Below are 23563 nucleotides of genomic sequence, written 5' to 3'. Positions count from 1 at the left end.
GTATGATTTTAACATGCTGATGATCCTTATGTGTCATTGAAATATATGTTTATTTTCATTCTATAATTTTGTTTCTGTGCCTTGCCCATGTGCTCAGAATCCTGTCTAATAGGTTAACACCCTACATCCTCTCCTTCCTTTTATTGCTAGCTGGTGCCTCAGTGCTATCAATCCTTGATGAGACGGAGAACGTGTTTGTGTGGGAGCACCTGCAATCCTATGAGAGTCAGTCTAAGGGTGCCTGGCTGGGAATGGCATTCAATCCAAAAGGTAAGCAGCACAAAAATCCCACCTTTACACCTGAATGGGAGGTTAAAACAAGCCATGCATTATTATGCAGAAGGGAGGCTGAGGCAAAGGTAGTGTAAAGACAATCAAATGGATTGACCAGAGTCATATAATTGGCGACATGAACAGCTAAAATAACAGCCTAGGAGAGGAGTCATAAGTGTGAATGGGTCATGGTATGAAAAGGAACACAGAGTCTATGAGCATGACTGCAAAGTGCTCTAAGTGTGCATTTGTTCTAGAAAGAAGCATCTCCTTACTAAGAATGTTGTCTATTTGTTGGCGATTCGCTCTTCGCGTAGCGATGACTTGGGGAAATGGGTAACCAGTCCATGAGGAAGACAAAAGATTCAAGTGGGAGCAGAGGTTGCACGGGATGCTTAAAGGTGCATTATGCCTTTTTGACAGTCTAATTTGCCCATTCCCCCTACACCCATACAGGGAGCTCGCTGGTATGGCATGATGGGAACACAGCTGTCAACTATTCTAATTGGGGCCAACATGACACAGGCCCTAGCATGTTGAGCCCCAACTCCTGCTACTGGATCCAGGGGACCAACGGAGTGTGGAAGCTGGGCTCGTGCACCAACATCACAATGGGAGTCATCTGCAAGCTGCCCCGGGGTAAGAGGCTGAGATTTAATTGAAAGTTCAACTGTACCACGAATTGGGGTGCTACCATGGTGTTACTGAGGAGTAGACATTTTTCAATAGGTGTGGCTAAAGCAAGGTGTGGGATCTGTAAGTGGGTGGCATGATCTCAAAACAGGATTTTACTGAGCATTGATGTGGAAGCAAAGCACGACTGCAAATTATGCTATCTGGAAACAGCTGTCTCTGATACTGTAAGAACAAAGCTCAGTGATTTAAAGCAAGGATCTAAATTAAGGAAGCTTTGATGAACCTAACAATTTTTATTTTGTGATCCATATGTAAAAGTAACTTCAGTCTAATACTCCCCCTTTGGGAGATCTGACAGTGGTATCATGGAACGCCAGGGGCTTACTTAATCAAATCAAGCAGTGTTCCATTCTCCGTCAGGCCAAGCGATATACGGCCAACATCCTTCTCCTACAGGAGACCCATTTACTGGGCACCAAGGCTCCCTGCTTGGCTAGGTCTGGATACCATTTGATTTATCAATTTGGGTTCACGAGGGGCTCTCGGGGACGGCCATTCTTATTCACCGTCGCATCTCCTTTATTTATGAGAAACATTGGGCGGTTCCTGGGGAGAGATATATCATCATCATATCAGGCACACTGTATGGGGAGCACATTAGCATTGGTAGTATCTATGCGCCTCCCCCCCCAGGGCTCCACTTTCGTTGACACAATCACCCGACTGTGGAGCGAACTCCTGTATGATTTAATCCTACTGGGTGGCGACTGGAACAATGTAATGTCACCACTGGATAGGAGGCGCTGATCTGGCTCGGGACCCTGGGCGGATGCCTTGAAACTGTCTCAGCTAGCTAGCATACTGGGATGGTCAGACATATGGCGGGAATATCATCCCAGAGGTGGGCTATACCTTTATATCCACCGTTCATGGCTTTTTATCCCGGCTGGACTATTTGATCACGCCCAGTAGGTACACCAACAGATTTTCCCAGGTTACTCACCTCCCTCGGGGCTATTGGACCACTCTCCAGTCAGTGTTAAACTTATTATGCCCTTTCAAAAATCCCCCTTTAGGTGGCGAATGTCCCCATGGCATCTCCGAGACTCAAGAGACATTTACGCGGGCAATCCAGGATTACATAGACTTGAATGTTGCTTCTCCCCCATCCAGGATTACACTCTGGGAAGCTCTAAAACCCACAATCGGGAGGGGGGGGTTGATGTCAGCTACCGTACACATAAGAAACATGAGCGCTCCACCCAACGAGCGAAACTGGAGGCCCATCATACGTCCCTTGAGACGCAATACAATAGTGACCTCCGGCGCAATATCCTTCACACCCAACAACAGTTGCAGCAACATCTCATAGATGAGGCAAAAGACATCTGGTTGGTGTCACTACACCGGATCTATCAATGGGGGGACAAATCTAGCAAAATGCTACATAGGCCCTGTCAAGCTGCGCAGTCTCCGGCTGCTGTTCCAATCATCTGTGGCTCCAATGGTGTCTTACACTCATATCTCAGGGCAGTAGCCATGGAATTTGTGCCCTATTTTTCCACCTTCAGCTCTCGGAGACTCTCATTGCAGAGTTCCTTCGAGATAACCCCCCTTCCCCCCAGATTAACTGATCAGATGAGAGAACACCTTGAGGCACCCATCACAATGGAAGAATTAAATGCAGCACTGGTAGCAATGCACCCAGGAAGGGCCCGGCCCTAATGGATTCCCCATGGAATTTCTACAGTCACACATAACCACATTAGGGTCGTACTTGTTAGAGGCCATTCAGGAAGCACTTGAACGGCATATACTGCCCCAGGATCTATGGCAAGCAGAGCTTGATCTCTTCTTAAAACCGGGCCGCCCACCAGACGACCCCTCCTCATATTGCCCCATCTCCCTGATAAATTAGGAACCCACATTTCTGGGCAAGGTTTTAGCCGATCGGCTGCGTGCCTGTATACAAGACCTGATTACTTTGGGCCAATCTGGCTTCATGCCATACCGGGGACACCCTCCACAACATTCGCTGGGTCCACAACGCTATGTTGCTGGCCCCCGAGCTGGGACTCCCTGCAGCCATACTACTTGCTGACATCGACAAGGCGTTTGACTCCCTTAGTTGGGAGTATCTTTCTCAACTTCTCGAGGCAGTCAATTTCGGGCTGCGCTTTTTAGCGTATACCTGCCTATTGTATACTGAACCAGCTGATTGAGTGTGCATTGCGGGACACAGTTCGGCCGCCTTCCCTGTCGGTCGGGGCATGAGAAAGGGCTGCCCCAGGTCTCCTCTGTTGTTCGCCCTGGCGATTGAGCCCTTGGCGGTATGGGTTCGTAGAGTTCCTATGCGGGGATTCGAGTGGCTACGTTTGCAACCTGATCGGATCACACTTTATGCGGACGATGTATTTTTCTTTATGATGAACCAATGGATTTCGGGGCCTCAGATCCTCCGGGTATTCGGCCAAACCTCGGGCTCCACACCAACCCCTCCAAATCAGTATTGTTTCCAGTCTGTGGTAACCAGGGTAGGAATACATGACCAGTTGACCCATGTGACAGAGAGCTTTAAATATTTAGGGATCTTCATGTCCCCATGCCCAAAGACCTCATGGGCACATAATATTTGGTCATACCTTCCACTTTCATTGTATGGGCGCTCGGCGATTTTTAGAAATGGTCTCTCTCCCTAGAATTCTATACCGGCTGCAGAGCTTTCTGTACCAAATACCACGGTCATGGTTTGCGCAAATTAACACTATACATAAAAAGTTCTTGTGGAACCGAGGGGCTTTTCGGGTGGTGCTGCAAACTTGTGCACAATCTACATATTGTGGGGGCATTGCAGCAGCGGATGTTTATGCCTACTATGCTGCCTCTCACCTTTTAATCATCAACGAATGGTGGTATAGTACACCCTCCGATCCACAGTTCGCCTTGCAACACGCAGTGATGGAGGAGTCCCTCGCCTTTGGTTACTGTACAGTAAGCAGAAGCTTGACTTCCTTCAGCACGCCAGCAGCACAGTGATCCGGCTCTGGCGGTACAATTTTGGGCAGATGGGGTGGCGAGGGCGCTTGACTCGGGTGACTGCCCTATGGCATGTCACACTTCTGCGTCAGGTAGTGGCCTTAGTGGGATTTCGCAAATGGGACCTGATCAGTATTTCCACTCTTGATGATTTGATGAGGGGCACCACACTTAAGTAATTCCAGCAGCTACAGGTGGAATTTCACCTACTTAAAACACAATTCTATAAGTACCTCCAGTTACGCCATGCTCTCACTCCCATAATTTACACCCTGGATACACTTCCAGAGTTTCACCCCCTGGAGGGCCGCCTCCTCATGGGGGATTTTGAAACACATAAAATTAGACAGATATATCAGACCCTGACGGCACATGCCAAAACGAACCTACATAAAACCAGAGGGGCGGGGGAGGTGGATATTCCAGACTTAACTGATGATGACTGGGCTAAGGCCGTGGCCAGCTCTCGGAGCGCAGCCGTGTCTTCTCGATTCTGCCTCATTCACTCTAAATACATACACCGAGTATATTATACCCGACTCCGTCTCTGGAAGATGGGGGTCATTCAATCCCTCCAGTGCCAGCGTTGTGGTGGGGACGAGGGAACGTTTATGCACACGGTTTGGGACTGTACCGTACTACAACCCTTCTCGGCCTGCCTGTGTTAAGTGTTGTTCCTGGTATCTTCCATATGACCCCAAATTATTTTTACTACATAGCACTGGGGGTATAGGGGGAAACCGGTATAAACACCACCTACTATTTCTGGCCCTCACTATAGCTAAGCGCGATATTGGTCTATTGTGGAAGTAATCCCACAACCCCTCTTCCCCTCCCCCCCCTTTCCCCCCCCCCTGCAACGCTAGGGAAATGGCGAATAGAGCTAGATAAATGCATGGGAGCAGAGATTGTGGTCTTCCAGGCAAGAGGATTTTATTTATTTGTGTATTTTGTAAAGCGCGCAGCTGCCCCAACGGGGCAGGATGTCTCCTGAAACACAGGAAAATATGGTCCCGATGGGCAATATACCAGGTTATCGATCTTCCACCCTCCCAGTCCCCCTGCTATTTGTGCTTCCCTGTGCGTTTTGGACCATGATACACCCCACTCAACCCCATACTTCAAGCGATGCAAGATCTCGAACATATTCACTACATTATAAGGATAACGGGATTGTCTGTGCAAAGTTTGTATTGTTTTATACGTTACTGTTGCTAATTCTGTACACAAATCTGGTGCTCTTGAATTATCCAATGCTTCACTGTGATTATACTGGGCTGTTGCCCGGATGGTACCATATAAATCCAATAAATGTTGTTTTTTAAAGTTACTTCGGGCAAATTTGTAGCTAGCGCTTCCTACCACTTTTGTGACCTTCATATGTGCTGCAATAAAACAGGTTTTACTATTGCCAAATGTAGCTGTACTCTATTTACTAACCTTTGTACGTTTGGTCCTCTTTGTGGTTTTAACTTGTGACCTGCAAATCGCTGCATACTTCAGCATAACTTACCTAGCCATTCTCTCAGCTATTAAGCTGCAGTAGAGCAAACACCACTCTGCAAGTCACGCAATCTGCCTTTTTATTAATATGTACTTCCTCCCTTCCAAGTTGTATGGTTGAATTACTGTAATGAAAAATTGGGCTTTCTTGTAAGGTAAGTGGCGCTGGAACACTGTCAGCCCCATTTTGAGCTAATCTTTTTTACTCCTGAGCTCTTTTGTTAAACGTACTATAGAAATTCATAATGCTATTCACTCGCAAAGTTTTGTTTTTTTCTGCATTTCTGAGACCTGGCTGAAGGAAGGACTAGAAACTAGAATCTTACAATTTATTCCAAATGAGCGCAAGATATGTTGAATCCTCCTCAAAGCATGGGGTGGAGTCACCAGTATATTTAAAAATTATATCAAACTGACCAAATGCGGAGGAGGAGCTACGATAGTAACCAAGATGGCCGTGTGAGTTCCCGGCTCCACCGACCTCCGTCTCCTGCCAGTAGATCCTGTCATATATCCTGAATTTGCGCCCTGCCTTCTTGTGTCTGAACTGGTCTGGATCGAAATGGTGCAATCCTGAGATTTCTGCCATTCCGGTGGAAAAAAAAACGTCGTGTGGCACTTTGCGGCCTACACCAGCCTGAAAGCCGGGGTCTCGAGTACTGGCCCAGCCGGGCTGAAGTTGAACAACATCGGCCGTGGTTGTGTGACAGGGTCCGGTCAGCTGAGGTGGCAAGTTTTCTTTTGACCCGCTTTTTGACGGCGATTGGTGTGCTTGGTATACATTGAAAGAGGAGTGACGACACATAATTGCAGCAGCGGACCGGGGTTCCTGACCCGGTGGCCCGGTTTTGGGAGCGGCCGGTGCTCGCCGGGTGGGGTTCTCCGCCTGCAGTAGCTGCGTCCGGACTATCATTGTCGCCAACGGACTGTCCCCCTCTGCAGTCTTCCGTTCCGCATCCACTTGTTTTCCCCTCCGGGGGACCGGGCTCTCCGAAGCCGACACTATGATTGAGACCGAATGCAGTGTCGTGGAAGGAACCGGTAGTGTCCCGTCACTACTAACTGTGTTGGCGGCCATAGGGTCATTCCATGAGTGCATTGATGCACACCTACGCACAATGATAACTTGCTTGACTGGAATTGAGCGGACCGGACTGGACCCTGTTCCACTGCGGGAAGCGGAACTACTCGAGATGCCCTTGATGGCCACTTCGACGGGGATCCAGACCCTGTGCTGTGTGAGGTGTCGGAGCCTTTGAACGGTGCTTTGTGTGAATGGAGAGAACACGAAGTGGTGACTGGATCGTGTGGCATAAGACTACTGCTGATTATGGATGGACTACCTGCTGCTCCCCTTCCGGAACCCAACGCTGGGAACTGTTGTCGGCCTGGGCCTGCGTTACTCCCCTGTGTGTCTAGGCCGCTAAGATGGCGGCCGCAACAACGCTGTGCATCCGTGAGGGTTAGGTGAGTCTCGGACCCTGGTGGAGTTATCGGCACTCTCCACCTGGTGCTACATCCTGGTTTTGACTCTGTTCCGATCTTTTTATGTTTTGACTATCCTGCTGAAGCGGCTATTCGTCCGGAAGGGGTTCGGGTGCCTGCTCGAAAGGGACAAGGTTGAGATTGAGAGACTGAGTTTCACATCGAGTCTCGCTGGACACGGGGTTTGCGATGGTAATATCTATGGAAGGCAGGGCGGTGTTTGAAGTTTCCCCTGTTACGCCATGAATTTACAGCTTACTACGTTTTTGATTTACTTCAGGGGATTCTTGGTTCGGGCGGGGGGAGGGGGGCCGGGGATATGATAGACGATGCCCTCCTCCGTTTCTTCCTTCTTTTAGGGCTTAGTTAGCAGGGGCGACAGGCACGCTGCTAGTGGGTTGGGCTGTAACCATCTGCAGGGGTGCAGGATGTTTTTTTTTGTTTTGTCTTTATTTTGTTTCTATGGCCTTTTCTTCTTTTCTTTCTTTCTTCTACGAGATGTGGGTGGATTATCTTGAGCTGCTCTGTTTCTCATATTCGGGTGTCCTGTGTTCTGGCTATAATCATCCTGATTTTGTGGGTGGACGGGCCCTGAAGGTTTCAGCCTAGCCGGGTTGTGGTTTGTTATGTCCTTATTCCTGCTACGTATTTGCTAGTGTTGACGTCTCAGTCATCGTTTAATTGATATGTTCCCCTTTAGTCTATTTGCCTGTTCACCTCCGCAATGTGCTCTGTTGTACGGTACCCGATGTATGTACTCACTCTCTTATTTTTCTTCAAATAATAAAAATATATATAAAAAAAAAAACTGACCAAATGCCAGAAATTTTACTTTGCAGTTGTAGAAATAGTTGCGACAAATTTTAAATGAAACTTAAATTCTCCTTAATTGGTCGTATTTCAGACCCAGTTTGGCCATCTACCACCTGGGTGTTTTCTATTGAAGATATTCCCAAGATCTGACTGGACCACCGTCTTATATTCCTCGATCTTAACAATCCAACTAATGTCAAATGTAATGTAAACCAACAATAAAGTTTAAAGGATGAAAAACATTAGCTGATCCCTTTATGACTTCAGATCCTGGCATAACATATTCACATTATGTTAATTGGGCTGTAGCTGCTTTAGGTGAAATTGGCCCTGTAAAATTAATGAAAACTGTAAAACATCACAAGGAAGCACTTTGGTTTTCTGAAGGATTAAAATCTTTGAAACTTAAAACCAGATAGGCAGAACGAAACTGAAGACTCCACTATTATCTCCAATCAAAATCAATTCACAGGACCATGTTATTAACATACAAAAGGCTCTTCATGCCACATAAAACCAATATTACAGCACACAGATTAATTAATTCATATGTAAACAATGACAACTCTTCAGTTTTGTTAAGGAACTTTATCTTCTTTTCATTCCGAAATTCTTTCACTGTCCAAAAAGTACTAACATTAAAACTGCTATAGTTCAACAAGATACCTCAAGAACGTCCTCAGAGCCTGAACTACCCACCCAGCTGAGGATTGATAAACCTTTCCTAGAACAGTTCTGCTGTACTCGCCCAGATGATTTTGATTTACTTATTAACAGATGTAATTTTGGATCTCCTTTAGATCTGATTCCAGTGCATCTATTATACGAAAACATTCTTTCCATCAAGGAGGTGTTGTTCGACATTATTTCATTGTCTTTAAAAACTGGTGGGGTCCATAATCCTCTTAAACTAGGCATTGTTAGACCATTATATAAAAAATACACAACTTGGATCATTCAGATCCACAAAATTATTCTCCTTTCACTCTTCTGCCAGCTGCAGCAAAAATTGTGGAAATCATAGCTGATTCTTAGATAGGCAGTTGTTAAAACATATAATCACCAAGAGAGAGTTAGGAGAAAAGAACCCAAGGATGTCCTCCTATTTGCAAATAATTAACACACAGTGTACTTGAGTACTGAAGGAAATACATGTAAGCAAGTTGCTTTTTTTAATGAGTAAAGAACCCAAACTTTGGTATAAATTTGAGTTTCATGGTTCAGAAAGCGGGGCATCTCCTCTGTAGTCTCACTTTCAAGAGGTAGACGCTGTCCTTCCCACCCAAGAATCCCATATTCTGCCATAAAATAATTTTTCGAGTTCCTTAGGAAATACCAACAGACAACTATGAGAGCCTTTGCCTCATATTTTTGCTTGGAATGCATGTCTGAATTAAATAGGGAGATCTGTAGCCCTGAAGAAGACTTCTGACCAGCTTTGGCACGTCATTAGGTGGAAACATGTTGACAATTTTAAGTGGTTAGTGTAGGGAAGGGCCCCTTTTTGCCTGTTATCTGATGCAACTTTGACAGAAGCGTCCTGGGTTCCTGCTTTCCAGGTCCCCAGTGCCGGATCTCTTTCCCTAAAACTATACAATTGTTTCCCCAGTTGGCAAAACCTTTTACACCCCTTGTAAGTCACTAGTTAATGTACCTCTGATACCTAGGGCAAGGAGGCTAAAGAGGGTCTCTAAAGGCTTACTGCATGTATTGTGCCACTCAATGGGATCACTAATCCTACATGCAAACTGCCATTGCAGGCTGCGTGCCATGGCGCATAGAAACATGAAGACACAACATAGCATCCCTCCTGTTTGCCGTGCTCGCGGTCTCTGAGGGCAGAGACAAATCCTTATCCAGCCAGAGGTGTTGTCACATTCTCCAAGCAGAATGGCTAAAGCAATCAGCATACAAAGACAGGAAGCTTCAAAGGCCCCTGCTGCCTTTGATATGCGACCCAAGGCTTCCCCAGACTGGGGAAATGCCACCCCTGCTCAGGGCCCATTTGTCACCAGGGCAGATGGGAAAATTAGCTAGTTAGGAGGCGTGTCCCCCTCTCAGGCTAGTACCACCCTTAGGGTGGGCTACTTGACGGTGACATGACTATAAGAATTCCCCCATTCTGATTTCGATTAAATTAGGCTGTCTGGGTCAAGGTTATGCCCACTTCCCACAGGAACTGGTCTTATAGGGGGTATAGACACCCTAAAGGTAAGTAGCCCATTGGTTACTACCTGTCACTCCCTATAATGTCCCTAAATTGAGTACGTAGGTGGCACCCCGTACACCAGGTTTTTATATTTGACTGATCAAGAAGAGAAGGACACCGAGAGCTGCAAGAAAGAGCGAGAACTGAAGACTGTTGTGGACTTTTGGCACCAAACCCTTCCTGCTGCACCATATCTCAACAATCGCAACCCAGAAGCTCATCCTGAAGCTGACCAGCTTCCCAAACCTCTAGGAGACTGCCAGTCTTTGCAAATTGCCATGCAATCTCCTTGGAGTAGAAGAGCTACTCCCCTGCAGTCTGCAGGCACCGAAATGCAAAATCTAGTTTACCATGTTCTGTAATTTTGTTCACTATTTAATTTGTACTATTATCATTTTCACCATGCAGTTTGACCCTCCTTCGAAATTTTTACAATGTAAGGGTGATCTTCCCGTCATCCCCTGGAACAGATGGAAGGAGGAGTTTTTAACTTATTTAAAGGCTATTGATGGGTAAAAGGATGGGAAATGAAAGAAAAAAGAATATTTTTCTTCATTGTTTAGGATCCGAAGGGCAAGCTATTGTTAGAAATTTACCACCTGTTCCTGGTGACTCTGGTGTATTTGATGAAGCAATGCTTCGTGTAGAAACACGTTTCAAACCCACAACCAGTATTGCTCTGAATCGTTACAAGTTTTATACGAGGGCACAGAAAGAAAATGAATCTTTTGATGATTTTTTTACGGGTTTGAGAGCTTTGGTGGTTTCATGTAATTTTGGTACAATGACAGACGAAATGATCAGAGATCAGATAATTGTCAATGTTAAATGTAAGAAAACACAGGAACAATTGTGGATATTAGGTAATCCCACTTTATTAGAAAGCATTTCCACTGCCAAGGCTTTTGAACAATCTAGCAAATGGATGAAAACTATTGAAGAAACGAGCACTAGGGGTAGCAAGAATGATAAACTAAGTGAAGAAGTATGTGCTATGAACAATGTTACAAAAGGTTTTCAAAACTATAGGAATATATCACGTAACCGCATTGTATGTTTTAGATGTGGGAGTTACAATCATGTAGCTTCCTTCAAGTTTTGTCCTGCCTTGGGAAAAGAGTGCAACAAATGTGGTAGAGTTGGTCATTTTTCCAAGTCCTGTAGGGAAGACAAAAAGAAAATTGGGGACAAAAGTAATTATTTTAAAAAAGGGGAAGTCTCTTGTGTGAGAGATGACACTGATTTGGGATCAAATTTGTCAAGATGTGAGCATGTCGTGTCTAATGAATCCCTTAAAGAAAGAGGAATGATTGTATCATTAGTGAGTTTAGGGTTGCTTGAAGAGGATGTGTTGGACTCTCCTAAGTGTGTGGTTAAATTTATGGGTGTTGAACTAGAGCTAATGGCTGATTCTGGGTCTCCTTGGACCATCATAACGGAAGAATACTTTCATGAAATGTATGAATCTAAGATTGCTAAGAGTGATTTGTGCCCTCCTGATGTAATGGCAAAAGGTTTCAATGGTTCATACATTGATTTCATTGGTTATATTGCTTCCACCATATATTTTAAGGATCAATCTGCGTACATCAAATTATATGTTGTAGTAAAGGGTGTGAATGTTCTAGGTTGGCGCGATCAATTCAAACTTAACATTACGTTGAATCCACGCAGCAAAGATCCAGTCATGGTGTTAAAGGATAGAGATGATTTAAATAAAAGAGTTATGTTTGTAGAAGAGAGTAATGCTTGGAAGTTACTTTTGTGTGAGTTTCCTGAAGTTTTTTCAGACAAGTTAGGTAAGCTAAGCGGGTTCACTCATGTCATCAAGCTCAAACAACGAGCTGAACCAGTTGTGCAAAAGCTTAGACCTGTACCACTCAATGTTAGAGAAGAGTTAAGTGATACTCTAAAAGATATGTTAAAAAATGATGTCATAGAGGAGATAGAATCGTCAGAATAGGTTTCGCCAGTAGTTTTGGCACGCAAACCTGATAAATCTCTGAGACTTTGCATAGATTTGAGAGCACTTAATGCTAATATAGTAGTAGATTGTCATCCTCTGCCGAATATCAATGAAGTAGTGAGCATGATTCGTGAGGCTGTAGTTTTTTCTACCTTAGATTTGAGATCTGCGTATCATCAGGTAGTGTTAGCAGAGGAATCACGTCATCTCACAGCATTTATTACACCTCAGGGATTATATCAATTCAAACGGATGCCATTTGGTTTGGCATCGGCAGCCTCAGTTTTTCAGAGATCGATGTATCATATTTTTAAAGACATGAGTGACTATGCGAAGTGTTTTCAGGATGACATTTTAGTATTTTCTAAGAGTGATGAAGTACATATGGAACACCTGAGTAATGTGTGTAAAATGTTAAGTAAGTTTGGTCTTACCATTAAGAGTAAAAAGTGCAAGTTATTTCAAAAGAAGATAGAATATTTAGGGCATACTATTTCTGGGAATGGTGTTGCTCCTAAGAAATCATTAGTTGATGCAATCCTGAAAGCTCCTGCACCCGATTGCAAAGATAAATTGTTATCATTTTTAGGACTCTGTGAATATTACAGTAAGTTTATAGTTGGTTTCGCAACTAAAGTGGAGCCGTTAAGAGAACTAACCAGGAAAGATGTTGAATTTTGTGGGGAACTAAACAACAAAACGCTTTTGACAGTATTAAACTTGACATGGTGTCAGCTCCTACACTTAGACCGTTTTGTTTGAACAAACTTTGTGTTTTGACAGCGGATGCTAGCCTTTATGGCCTAGGTTGCGTGCTTTCACAACGTTCGGGTAAGGAGGACTGGAATGTTGCATTCGCGTCTAGATCTCTAAATAACACTGAAGAACGATATGCTGTAATCGAAAAGGAATTATTAGGATGTGTCTGGGCTGTTGAACATTTCCGGAATTATATTTGGGGTGCAAGATTTTTGATACGTACTGATCATAAGCCTTTGGTGGGTATTCTTTCACCCGGTGGAGGTTTAAGTGCGACTGCTCGTATTGCTAGATTGATGTCACGATTACAAGAATATAGTTTTGACATAGAATATGTGCCTGGGAAACTCAATGTGACTGCAGATTGTTTGTCAAGATTACCATATCCCAGTGTCAGTGATGATGAAGATACTGAAGTCGTAACTAGCATTTCAGAATTATTGTCTGAAAAATTCAGTATCATTTCAGAAGATTTATGGATGAAAAGCATGAGTGAGGATGATGTCTTGTGCAAAGTGAGCGATTATGTGAGTGTGGGTTGGCCTTCTAAGGAATTAATTCCAGCTGAAGTTATACCATTTTACAATGTTGCTGATGAGTTAGCCATAGAGGGAAATCTACTATTCAGAGCTGGAAAATGTATTCCACCTTTTGCGGTAAGAGATGTTATTTTGCAAATGAGTCATGAATGTCACATGGGCATGTCCATGAAAAGATTAATTAGGTCAAATTTCTGGTGGCCAGGAGTGGATAGGTTTGTAGATAAATTTGTTAGAGAGTGTCCTGAGTGCATTGAAAGTGATAAGACGTGCAAATGTGATCCGGCACATTTGACTCGTGAAGTGACCAGATCATCCATGGCTGAAATTAGGGATCGATATTGCTGGCCCATTCAATTTTTTACCACAGGAGTGTAGGTTCGCTATAGTTGCTGTGGATTATCACTCCAAATGGCCTGAGGTCAAACTGGTACCTCATCCTAACACTGAAAGTGTTATTTTATTTTTGAGAAAGATATTTTCAAGAGAAGGATTCCCAGAAAGCATTGTATCAGATAATGGGGTACAGTTCAAATCTTCAGAGATGTTGGAGTTTTTGAGTACTTATGGTATAAAGCATTGCACCACTGCTCTGTATGAACCACAAGGAAATGGGCTAGTGGAGAGATATAACAGGGTTCTCAAACAAGATATCCTATGGGCTCGGAAGTTTGGGGGAATGTGGAAGGAGAAATTGAGAGAAAAGTTATGGCTGTACCGTATAACGCCTCATGCCACTACAGAAGTTTCTCCTTTCTGCCTACTAAAGGGTAGAGATCCTGTATCTAACCTATGTCCTTGGTGGTTTAAGAAAAGTGCTGGTTATCGCATGGTTGATGTAAATGTCAAGGATGTAGCTGAGAAAGTGGAACTCAAACAGTGCAAATACAAAAGTGATTATGATACTAGGATGAAAGTCAAACAACCTGCTTTTATGGTAGGTGATGTGGTTAGGATTCGTAAACCTGGTTATATTACCAAAGGTGAGACAAAGTTTGGCAAACCTATGAAGGTTGTGAAAGTATATCACAATAGCGTTGTCACACAAGATGGCAAAAGATGGAATGTTAGAAGAGTATCCAAATGTGTGTCTTAAATTTTCTATTATAACCAGTAGTTTCTTTTATGTGTAAGGATTTGTTTTTTTTAATGTTTACGTAGTCACTTAATTTTCTTTAGGGGGAAAATGTGTAGTATTCTTGTTTACAGATATTTCCCTTTTAATACAAATTCCAATGTTGTACATATTTCCCTTTTAAATAGAATGTCTCTTCATAGCTGCTCATGCACATTGTGTTATGGATTCCATTTAGAATTGTTATGGTCTGAAATGGATTGGGGTGGAGAAAAAGGACTGGTAACTTGGAGAGTGGATGTACTGTGCTGCAGTTCAATAAACCTTGGATTTTACTTGGAATTATCTTGGATTTTCAACCTCTTCATTACATAGTGCTAAGCATGTATTGCATACACAAAGGCAGTAAGTTAGACTTGCACTCAATAAAGAAATGCGACATTAATTTATAAAATTAACACACACTTTTATATGAATTTAGATACCAAGATCATCTGAATCAGATGAGTACTTAACGAGTTATGAGTTTTTACAGTTTTCAAAAGTTGACAATACAATTGTTGGGTGCGGTATGTTATTGTATTAGGGAAAAATATGTACTGCATTCAGGACTGTTCTCCGGGACTCACAGTGAGTATGGGGCAAGGTCCAAGACCACACCAACAGGTCACTTCTGGAGTCTCTGGGGCGTCCGGGTGCAGAGTTGGGTTACCGTGTTGGGTGCCTCATTCACATCAATAGGGAACGGGCTGGTCAGAAAGAGGCTGCAAGCTGGGACTTGGAGAACCCACAAGAGAACTCGACCCTTGAGACTCTTGGGCACAGGGGACACCAATGATCTACTTTTTCGGCTTTGGGGCTTGGGTATAGTGGTGTGTTTTGGCATCAGGTTTCTGCGTTGAGTCATTCTTGGTTGGAGGGGACATGCAGAAAGAGGCTGTAAGCGGCGACTGGAAGTCCAGTCTGGCCAGATCCAAGGATGGGGTCGGCTCTTGTGGGTCTGGGGACCCCGTTGCCACCGTCACCTCCCTTGGACTCGGGCTCTGAAATGCAGGTGCACAGGTACTTTTAGGCATAGGGCGGTGGTGGTCGAAGACTCACTTCTTTGTTTAGGTTTCTGGTGAAGAGGGACAAACAGGACAGCTGGGCAGCTCACGAAGTGAGTCTCACTGCCCCTGAAGTCCCTTGACATTCATGTTGGTTTTCCTTAGCGTTAGTGTCTGGACTGGACACAGCAAACGTTGGCTGCTGCGAGGGGTCCAGCACAATAAGATACTGGTTCTGTGCTGCTCTGGTCGGTCTGGCAACCCCACACATAGAGGAAGAATGGATCTGACCTATTGGAGCCTGGCTCCCTCTTCCTGGCCGGCTGCTGCTTCGGTAGTCCCGGTGAGCGGCAGGTCAGTGAACCGGATCTTCTTATGCATCTTTGGTGTCTGCAGCTGCAGGGGAATAGCTCCTATACCCCAAGGGAGTTTTTTTGCCAATTGACAAAGCACTGCCAGCCCTCTGGGTCTCTTGGAGCCTGCACAGCGTCAGGACTGCTCCACAAGGGTGACAGGAAAGCTGACAGGGTTGGCGCCAAGTCAGTCGTGCTCCTCAATTCTCTGGTCAGCAGTCTTCTTTGTCCACTCCGTCTTTTGTTTCCTTTGAAATCTGACATCTGGTATCAGGGGTCCCCTAAATACTCATTTTAGGGTCGTTAAGGGGAAGTCAAGGGTAGTAGCCAGTTACCCCTGGAGTCACTCACCCTGTAGATGACCACTTCCTTTGCAGGGTGGGCATCCCCCTGTCCCAGATTTCCTAATTCCACCACACAGAAGATGGTGGAACCTTTAAATATGTGTTCACTTCAGGCTTGTTCACCCTAGAGGTGTGTCCAGCCTGACAGTGCAACTCGCCTCCTGCATAACTAATTTTCCCACTTTTTCTGGTGCAAGTTGGGCCCAGGGCAGGGGTGGTATCTCTCCTGTCTGGGGAAGCCTTGGGTCGCATATCAAATGCTGCAGAGGCCTTTAAAGCCTCCTGCCTTGATATGCTGATTTACTAGCCTTCCTGGAGGAGGAGGTGTTAACACCTCTTCCCAGAGCAGGCACTCTTTCTGTTGTCTGAGAGCAGAGCTCTCTCCTCCTAGGGGGGTCAGAAACTTGTCTGTGATGGCAGGCTGGACTTGACCATTCAGCTAGAAAGCTAGTAGGGTTCAGGGGTGCCTCTAAGGTACACTCTGGGTGCATGTAATACGAGGTGTTTGATACCAAATACTATAGGTTTCAGTGAAGCCCTTATGTAGCTGGGAAACTCCTTTTGACCAGTGCTCTGTGTATATACGTTAAGATGGCTTCCCTGTTTACTTGTACTTTCAGTAATCGAACTGGCCAGCACAGGGGTGTATCTGCTCAAGCAAATATGTCCTTCTAGGAAACTGGGTGTTCGAGGCATATGAGCTGCAGATTACACACTGTGCATAGATCGCCACCTAGTGTTGAGCCCGGATGTTTGCAGTTTGTTTTTGTCCTGAAAAGTTCTTTGGAAGTCGCGAGATAGGTGACTCCTCCTTTGGACCACATTGCGCATGGTCATCGGGCTCGGATGTGTTTCCTGCGCTCCGGTTTAGAACCAAATTTCCTTCGTCGCGCAATCCTCACCCAGTTCGACGATATTGTTTCGATCGTGCTCCCCATAGGTGCGATTCTTCACCACTTCGAAGTCTTCGATTCCGGTCGTCGACGAAGGCCTTCGGGCCTACCTGGGCCTTACTCTTTGGCTCATGGAAAGGACGCCATTCAAGAAGTGTCCTCGATATGGGTCGAAGTTTCTCCATACAGATATACATGAGGTGTGCAACCTTTGCCTCTCACCGGAGCACGAGGCCAAAGACTGTTCCGCTTGTGCCTCTTTCCGCTCCAAAAAGACGATTCGGGTCCGACGAGCTCGAAGAACCATGGCTCGCTCGTCAGCTTCGATCCCCGACGACATCTTTGAAGAGGGCGTCGACATGCCAGAACGCCAGCGAGCGGAAGAAAGTGCCAGCTCCTCTGATGCCGAAGACTCAGACGTCGAGGACATCACTCCAGCTCAACGGATCGTAAGTAAGACCGTCGACCCCAACCCTTCCTCGACACCCTCAAAAAAGGCTTCGGTCACACCCTCACCTTCGGTCCCGGGTGCACACCGAGAGACTGCTTCCCACGCCCTGCCTTCGGGCCCGGCAAAGAAGCCTACTAAGCCTTCAGGCGGCTCGGGCTCTAATCAGCCTATTCCCGGTGCCGATCCCATACCGACACCGAAGAAGAAGCCATCTTCCTCAACCACGCCGACCGCTGCTCCAACACCTAAGCACTCTGCGCCGAAGACTGGCACAGGCTCATCGATGCCAAAACCGCACTCGAAGCAGAGTAAAAAACTGCATAAAGGTCCCGAATCACACACTTCGGGTCCGAAAAAACACCCGGAACTGAAAAAACATGTTCCGGTAAAAGACATTTCGAAAGGTCATACTACTAAGCCAAAAGGCACTAGACCAGCTAACGAGTAGGTGCCAAAAAAACCTCCGGAACCGAAAACTTCATCGCCGAAGGATCTGCCCTACACAGAAGAGCTTTTTACACCAGATCCTACTCACAGGACTCTTGTAAAGGATCCTAAGACTTGCCAACTAGCTCAAAGAAGAGACCACTAGAGGTACCTGCACCTCCTCCTCCTCTAAAGAAGAGAGATATTGCAACCTCTCCATTAAGGGTCCTTTCTCCACCACCTCCCCATTCTATTCCTCCTCCTACACCTCCTCCACCACATCATTCGCCTACACCATGCACTAATCCAGATGATGATGTAGATACAGACTCTGATGACACAGGTGGGGGTGCACATGACCCAGCAGGGACCAATAGTCCCCCTCAGTCACCTAATCCATGGGATGATTATAACACCCCTGATGTGCCTTACGTCCTCCAAGACGATGTATATCCCTCCAGGCCTTCCCCACCAGAGGACACTATAGGTTTTAACCTATTAGTACAGAGAGCTGCCCAGTACCATGGGGTTGACTTGCACACCAATACTGTGGAGGAAGATTTCCTATTGGACACTTTTGATAATACACAACGGTCCACTGCCATTTTGTCAATGCTTAAAGGGGTCACTAAGCATGCAACAGAGGTATTTAAAGATCCTGTCAGGGCTCGGGTCCTCAACCCTCGCATTGAGAAAAAATACAAAGCTGCCCCTACAGATCCAGTTTACATTAGAGGTCCAGCACCACTAGATTCTTTAGTAGTATCAAATGCACTCAAACGTGCTAATTCAGAAACATCAGGTGAGGCCTCACCACCAGATAAGGAATCTAAACTCCTTGACGCCTCTGGTATGCGCACAGCGTCACAGGCAGCTAACATATGGCGCATTGCCAAAACACAAGCGCTATTGGCAAGATATGACAGGGCACATTATGATGAACTAGAATCCATAATGCAGCATCTACCTGATAAATATAAAAACCGGGCCAATTAACTCATACAGGAAGGTAAAAATATCACCAATACCTCCATTCGTTGTGCCCTAGATGCCGCAGATACTGCCTCAAGGGCAATTAATACTAGTGTCCTTCTGCGTAGGCATGCCTGGCTACGTATTTCAGGTTTTAAACCTGAAGTACAAAATTCCATCCTCAATCAGCCATTTGATGAACAACACCTATTTGGCCCTAATGTCGATGTATCTTTAGTGAAAATGAAAAAAGACACCGACACAGCTAAATCTATGGGAGCTTTGCAATTGCAAGCTCCCAGACGTTCTTTTCGTCGCTCATCATATAGAGGCAACACAAGAGGCTACGCCTTCGATAGCTCCTCCACTTCCTATAAAACCCCTAGTCAATCCACATTTACTAAGGGCTACCAAGGAGGGGGTTATAGGGGTAACAACAAGGGCAGAGGCAAAACCAACAACTCCTGCTCTGCCTCCACCCCTACCCAATGACTTTCCTCCGCTTCCCCCCTACCATTCCACTCCTGTGGGGGGAAGACTTCAACAATTCCTTCCTGCTTGGACCAACATCACACCAGACAGGTGTGTGCGACAAATTATTCAAACAGGTTACTGTCTAGAACTAACATCTACCCCCCAAACGTACCACCCAAACAGCGTCCAATGTCACAAGAGCATCTATCACTGCTAAAGCAAAAAGTACTATCCTTGCTAGATTAAAGTGCAATAGAACCAGTTCCTCTGCACCAACAAAACAAGGGAGTTTACTCACTATACATTCTTATCCCAAAGAAGGACGGCTCTCTAAGGCCTATTCTAGACCTCAGACCGCTAAACATATACATACAGTCAGACCATTTTCACATGGTCACACTTCAACAAGTCCTTCCTCTCCAGTTACAAAACGACTTCCTTGCTACTCTAGATCTCAAGGATGCATACCTCCACATTCCCATTCACAAAGCTCACAGGAAGTACCTCAGAATTGAAATAGACAGGCAGCACTATCAATTCAAAGTACTCCCATTCGGAGTCACAACAGCACCAAGGGTATTCACCAATTGCCTAGCAGTAGTGGCGGTACATTTAAGAAGACAGCACATCCACGTCTTCCCGTACCTCGATGACTGGCTCATAAAAGCCAGCTCATACAACCAGAGTGTGGAACACACCCATGCCACAATCCAACTGATACACAACTTGGGGTTCACAATAAACCACACCAAGTCTCATCTGCAACCATCCTAAGTACAACAGTACCTTGGTGCCACAATAAACACCTCAACAGCGCTAGCTTATCCAACTCCAGTAAGGATAGCCAGCATGCAAGCTCTTCTCACAAAGTTTCAGCCACAACATTCCCTTCCAGCACGAGTGTTCATGCAACTCATAGGGATGATGGCCTCTTGCATTTTCATAGTGCCCCATGCAAGACTCCAAATGCGTCCTCTTCAAGAGTGCTTATCACATCAATGGAACCAGGCTCAAGGTCAATTAGCAGACCAAGCTAGTGTTGGTAGACTGTCGGACGCATCACTCTGTGCAGTGGTGGAACACCCAAAAACTTTCCAAAGGGCGACCGTTCCTAGAGCCCGTTCCTCAAATAGTCTTGACAGCGGACGCATCGATCTCCGGCTGGGGAGCCCACCTACTGCAACACACCATGCAAGGCAGGTGGACACCACAACAAAAGTTACTCCATATCAATCACCTGGAGTTATTAGCTATATTCCTAGCACTGAAAGCTTTCCAAAAGCAAGTATCAAACAAAGCTGTGTTAGTCCACACAGACAACATGACAGCCATGTATTACATACAGAAACAGGGCGGAACACACTCCCTACAACTCTCTCAACTAGCACAGGACATATGCCTGTGGGCTATACCTCAAAACATATTCCTTCTAGCCCAGCATGTTCCAGAAGTACAAAATACCATAGCAGATCTGTTAAGTCGTCAGACACAACAGATCCACGTGTGGGAACTTCATACGCAAGTTCTTCAACCATTCTTTCAGATGTGGGGACAACCTCAGATAGACCTCTTTGTCACCCACGAAAGCGCCAAATGCCCAAGCTCCGCCGCCAGAAATTCACACCCACTGTCCAAAGGCAATGAGCTATGGATGACCTGGTCAAACAAATTTGCGTACGCTTTTCCACCTCTACCACTCATGCCACTAGTAGTATGCAAACTACAGCAGCATTCTCTGACCCTCATCCTAGTTGCTCCAATGTGGGCCAGACAGCCGTGGTACACCACACTGCTACAACTGTCTGTAGTACCGCACCAAAAATGATACCTGTCTCCACACCTTTTAACACAGAACCGTGAGAGATCATGCACCCGGACCCAGCTCAGCTCAACCTTGCAATCTAGCTCCTGAAATCCTAGAATTTGGATATCTTAACCTTCCTTCAGACTGCATGAATGTCATAAAATAAGCTAGACGTCCAACCACTATAGCATGTTATGCAGCTAAGTGGAAGCGCTTTGTAATATATTGTTACAACAACAATATTAATCCCCTAGACGTGTCTATTCAACACATCATAGGATACTTCCTGCACCTCCAAAGATGTAACTTAGCCTACACGTCTATTAGACTGCATCTTGCTGCAATAGCAGCATATCTGCAAAACAGACAGCATCTATCTCTGTTCAGAGTGCCTGCTATTAAAGCCTTTATGGAAGGCCTTAAGAGAATAATTCCTCCCAGAGTACCACCTTCACCTCTGTGGAATTTAAACATTGTTCTCACACGTCTAATGGGACCTCCCTTCGAACCCTTACATAAATGTGAACTACAATTTTTAACATGGAAGGTTGCGTTCCTAGTAGCTATTACTTCTCTGCAAAGAGTTAGTGAACTACAAGCACTAACCATTCAAAAACCCTTCTTGCAAATGCATCATAATAAGGTTGTTCTCCGTACTAATCCAAAGTTCCTGCCCAAAGTCATTTCTCCCTTCCACCTCAATCAATCTGTGGAACTGCCCGTTTTTTTCTCGCAGCCACAGACAGTAGCAGAAGGAGCTCTTCATACCCTATATGTCAAAAGAGCATTGCTATACAACATCGAGAGAACACAACCCTTTCGTTAGACCAAACAACTTTTTGTGTCTTTCTCACCACCACATAAGGGTAATCCCATTTCAAAATCTGGGATAGCTAGATGGATTGTCAAATGCATACTAATTTGTTACCACAAAGCTAAATGTACGTTATCTGTTCCTCCTAAAGCCCACTCTACAAGGAAAATAGGGGCTTCAATGGCATTTTTAGGGAACATTCCCCTAGATGACATCTGCAGAGCAGCTATGTGGTCTACACCGTACACAGTCACAAAGCACTATTGTGTAGATGTGCACACCAAACAACAAGCTAATGTGGGCCAGGCTGTTCTCAAAACATTATTTCAAACTACTGCAACAGATAGGGGTGGTCGCCGCTAAGAGTGGATACTGCTATACAATCTATGCACAGTGTGTAATCTGCAGGTCATATGCCTCGAACGGAAAATGCTACTTACCGGTATGCATCTGTTCTTGGCATGTAGAGCTGCAGAGTTACACACACCCACCCACCTCCCCGGCCACCCTTGTCTGTTCCAGTATTATCTTAATTAGATACAGCTTACATGGACCTCCTTCCTTTTCTTGCAAAGCTCCATAATTTCCCTAATGGCGAAAAACAACCTGAGGATGGAGCCGATGCCTATGCGCTATGTGGTCCAAAGGAGGAGTCACCTATCTTGTGACTTCCAAAGAACTTTTCAGGACAAAAACAAACTGCAAACATCCGGGCCCAACACTAGGTGGCGATCTATGCACAGTGTGTAACTCTGCAGCTCTACATGCCAAGAACAGATGCATACTGGTAAGTAGCATTTTCCTTTTGTGCTGTACCCCCTCACCTGCCCCCCCACCCCACACACACTTTTTGCCTAGAATTTGATGCACAGGGTTCCTGTTAACCAGGCCCCCAGTACCAGTGTTCTTTCCTTAAAAAGTTTCAATTGTTTTCCCCAATGGGCAAAACCTTTAGCCCCCTCTGTAAGTCCCAAGTAAATGGTACCCGTGGTCCCTAGGGCCTGGGGTACTAAAGCGGGTCCCTAAGGGCAGCAGCAGGAATTGTGCCACCCTAAGGGACACCTTACCAAGCACATGCAGGCCTGTTATTACATGCACCGTGTCTTGGTGCAGACAATAGTGGAAACGCGTGTCTCGCATCCCTGTGTGCCATGTACCCTAACACTGCATGTAATAGTTGTAAATCACCCCTACAGCATGCTTTACAGCCCTATGGCAGGGTGCATTATATTAAAAGTGAGGACATATCTGCATGAGTAGATATGCCTCTGTGCTGGTCAGTCCTGTTACTGCCAGTACAAGTGACCAGGTAAATCATTTTAAAACATATGCTGGACACTAGTGAAAACGAGTTCACCAACTACATGATGGCTTCACTGAAAACTAGGATGTTTGGTATCAAACATCTCTTATTGGTAAACCCACACTGATGCCAGTGTTAGGTTTACCAATACCTGCAACCAAGAGGCACCTTAGAGGAACCCCCTGAAAACTAACCAGTCTCTGGTGTCTTTTCTGACTGGTTTCTGCCAGCCCGCCTCTCGAGACTCTGTTCTGACCTCCTAGTTTAAAAGCCTTTGCTCTCAGGAGGCCCAGAACAAAAGCCTATCCTTGAAGAGGGTGTAACACCCCTCCCACAGGATGACCTGCCGATTGGCCTCCTTGGGCCGGCGAGCTTCAAATAAACTGCCT

At 45.4% G+C, this 23563-nt stretch overlaps 1 protein-coding gene across 1 annotated transcript in view; it reads left to right on the top strand.

Annotated features, from left to right (window-relative positions):
* MRC2 (mannose receptor C-type 2) overlaps window positions 1-23563 on the top strand; it is a 545797-nt gene that overhangs the window by 497628 nt on the left and 24606 nt on the right. The window contains 2 exon segments of the mRNA XM_078645096.1: window positions 151-270; window positions 730-912. Coding sequence (XP_078501222.1) covers window positions 151-270; window positions 730-912 — 303 coding nt within the window.

Source organism: Lissotriton helveticus, chromosome 5_1 (genome assembly GCF_964261635.1).
Source record: "Lissotriton helveticus chromosome 5_1, aLisHel1.1, whole genome shotgun sequence".
NCBI classification, from domain to species: Eukaryota; Metazoa; Chordata; class Amphibia; order Caudata; family Salamandridae; genus Lissotriton; species Lissotriton helveticus.
The sequence above is the reverse complement of the archived record's forward strand: the minus strand, read 5'-3'. Positions and strand labels throughout refer to the sequence as shown.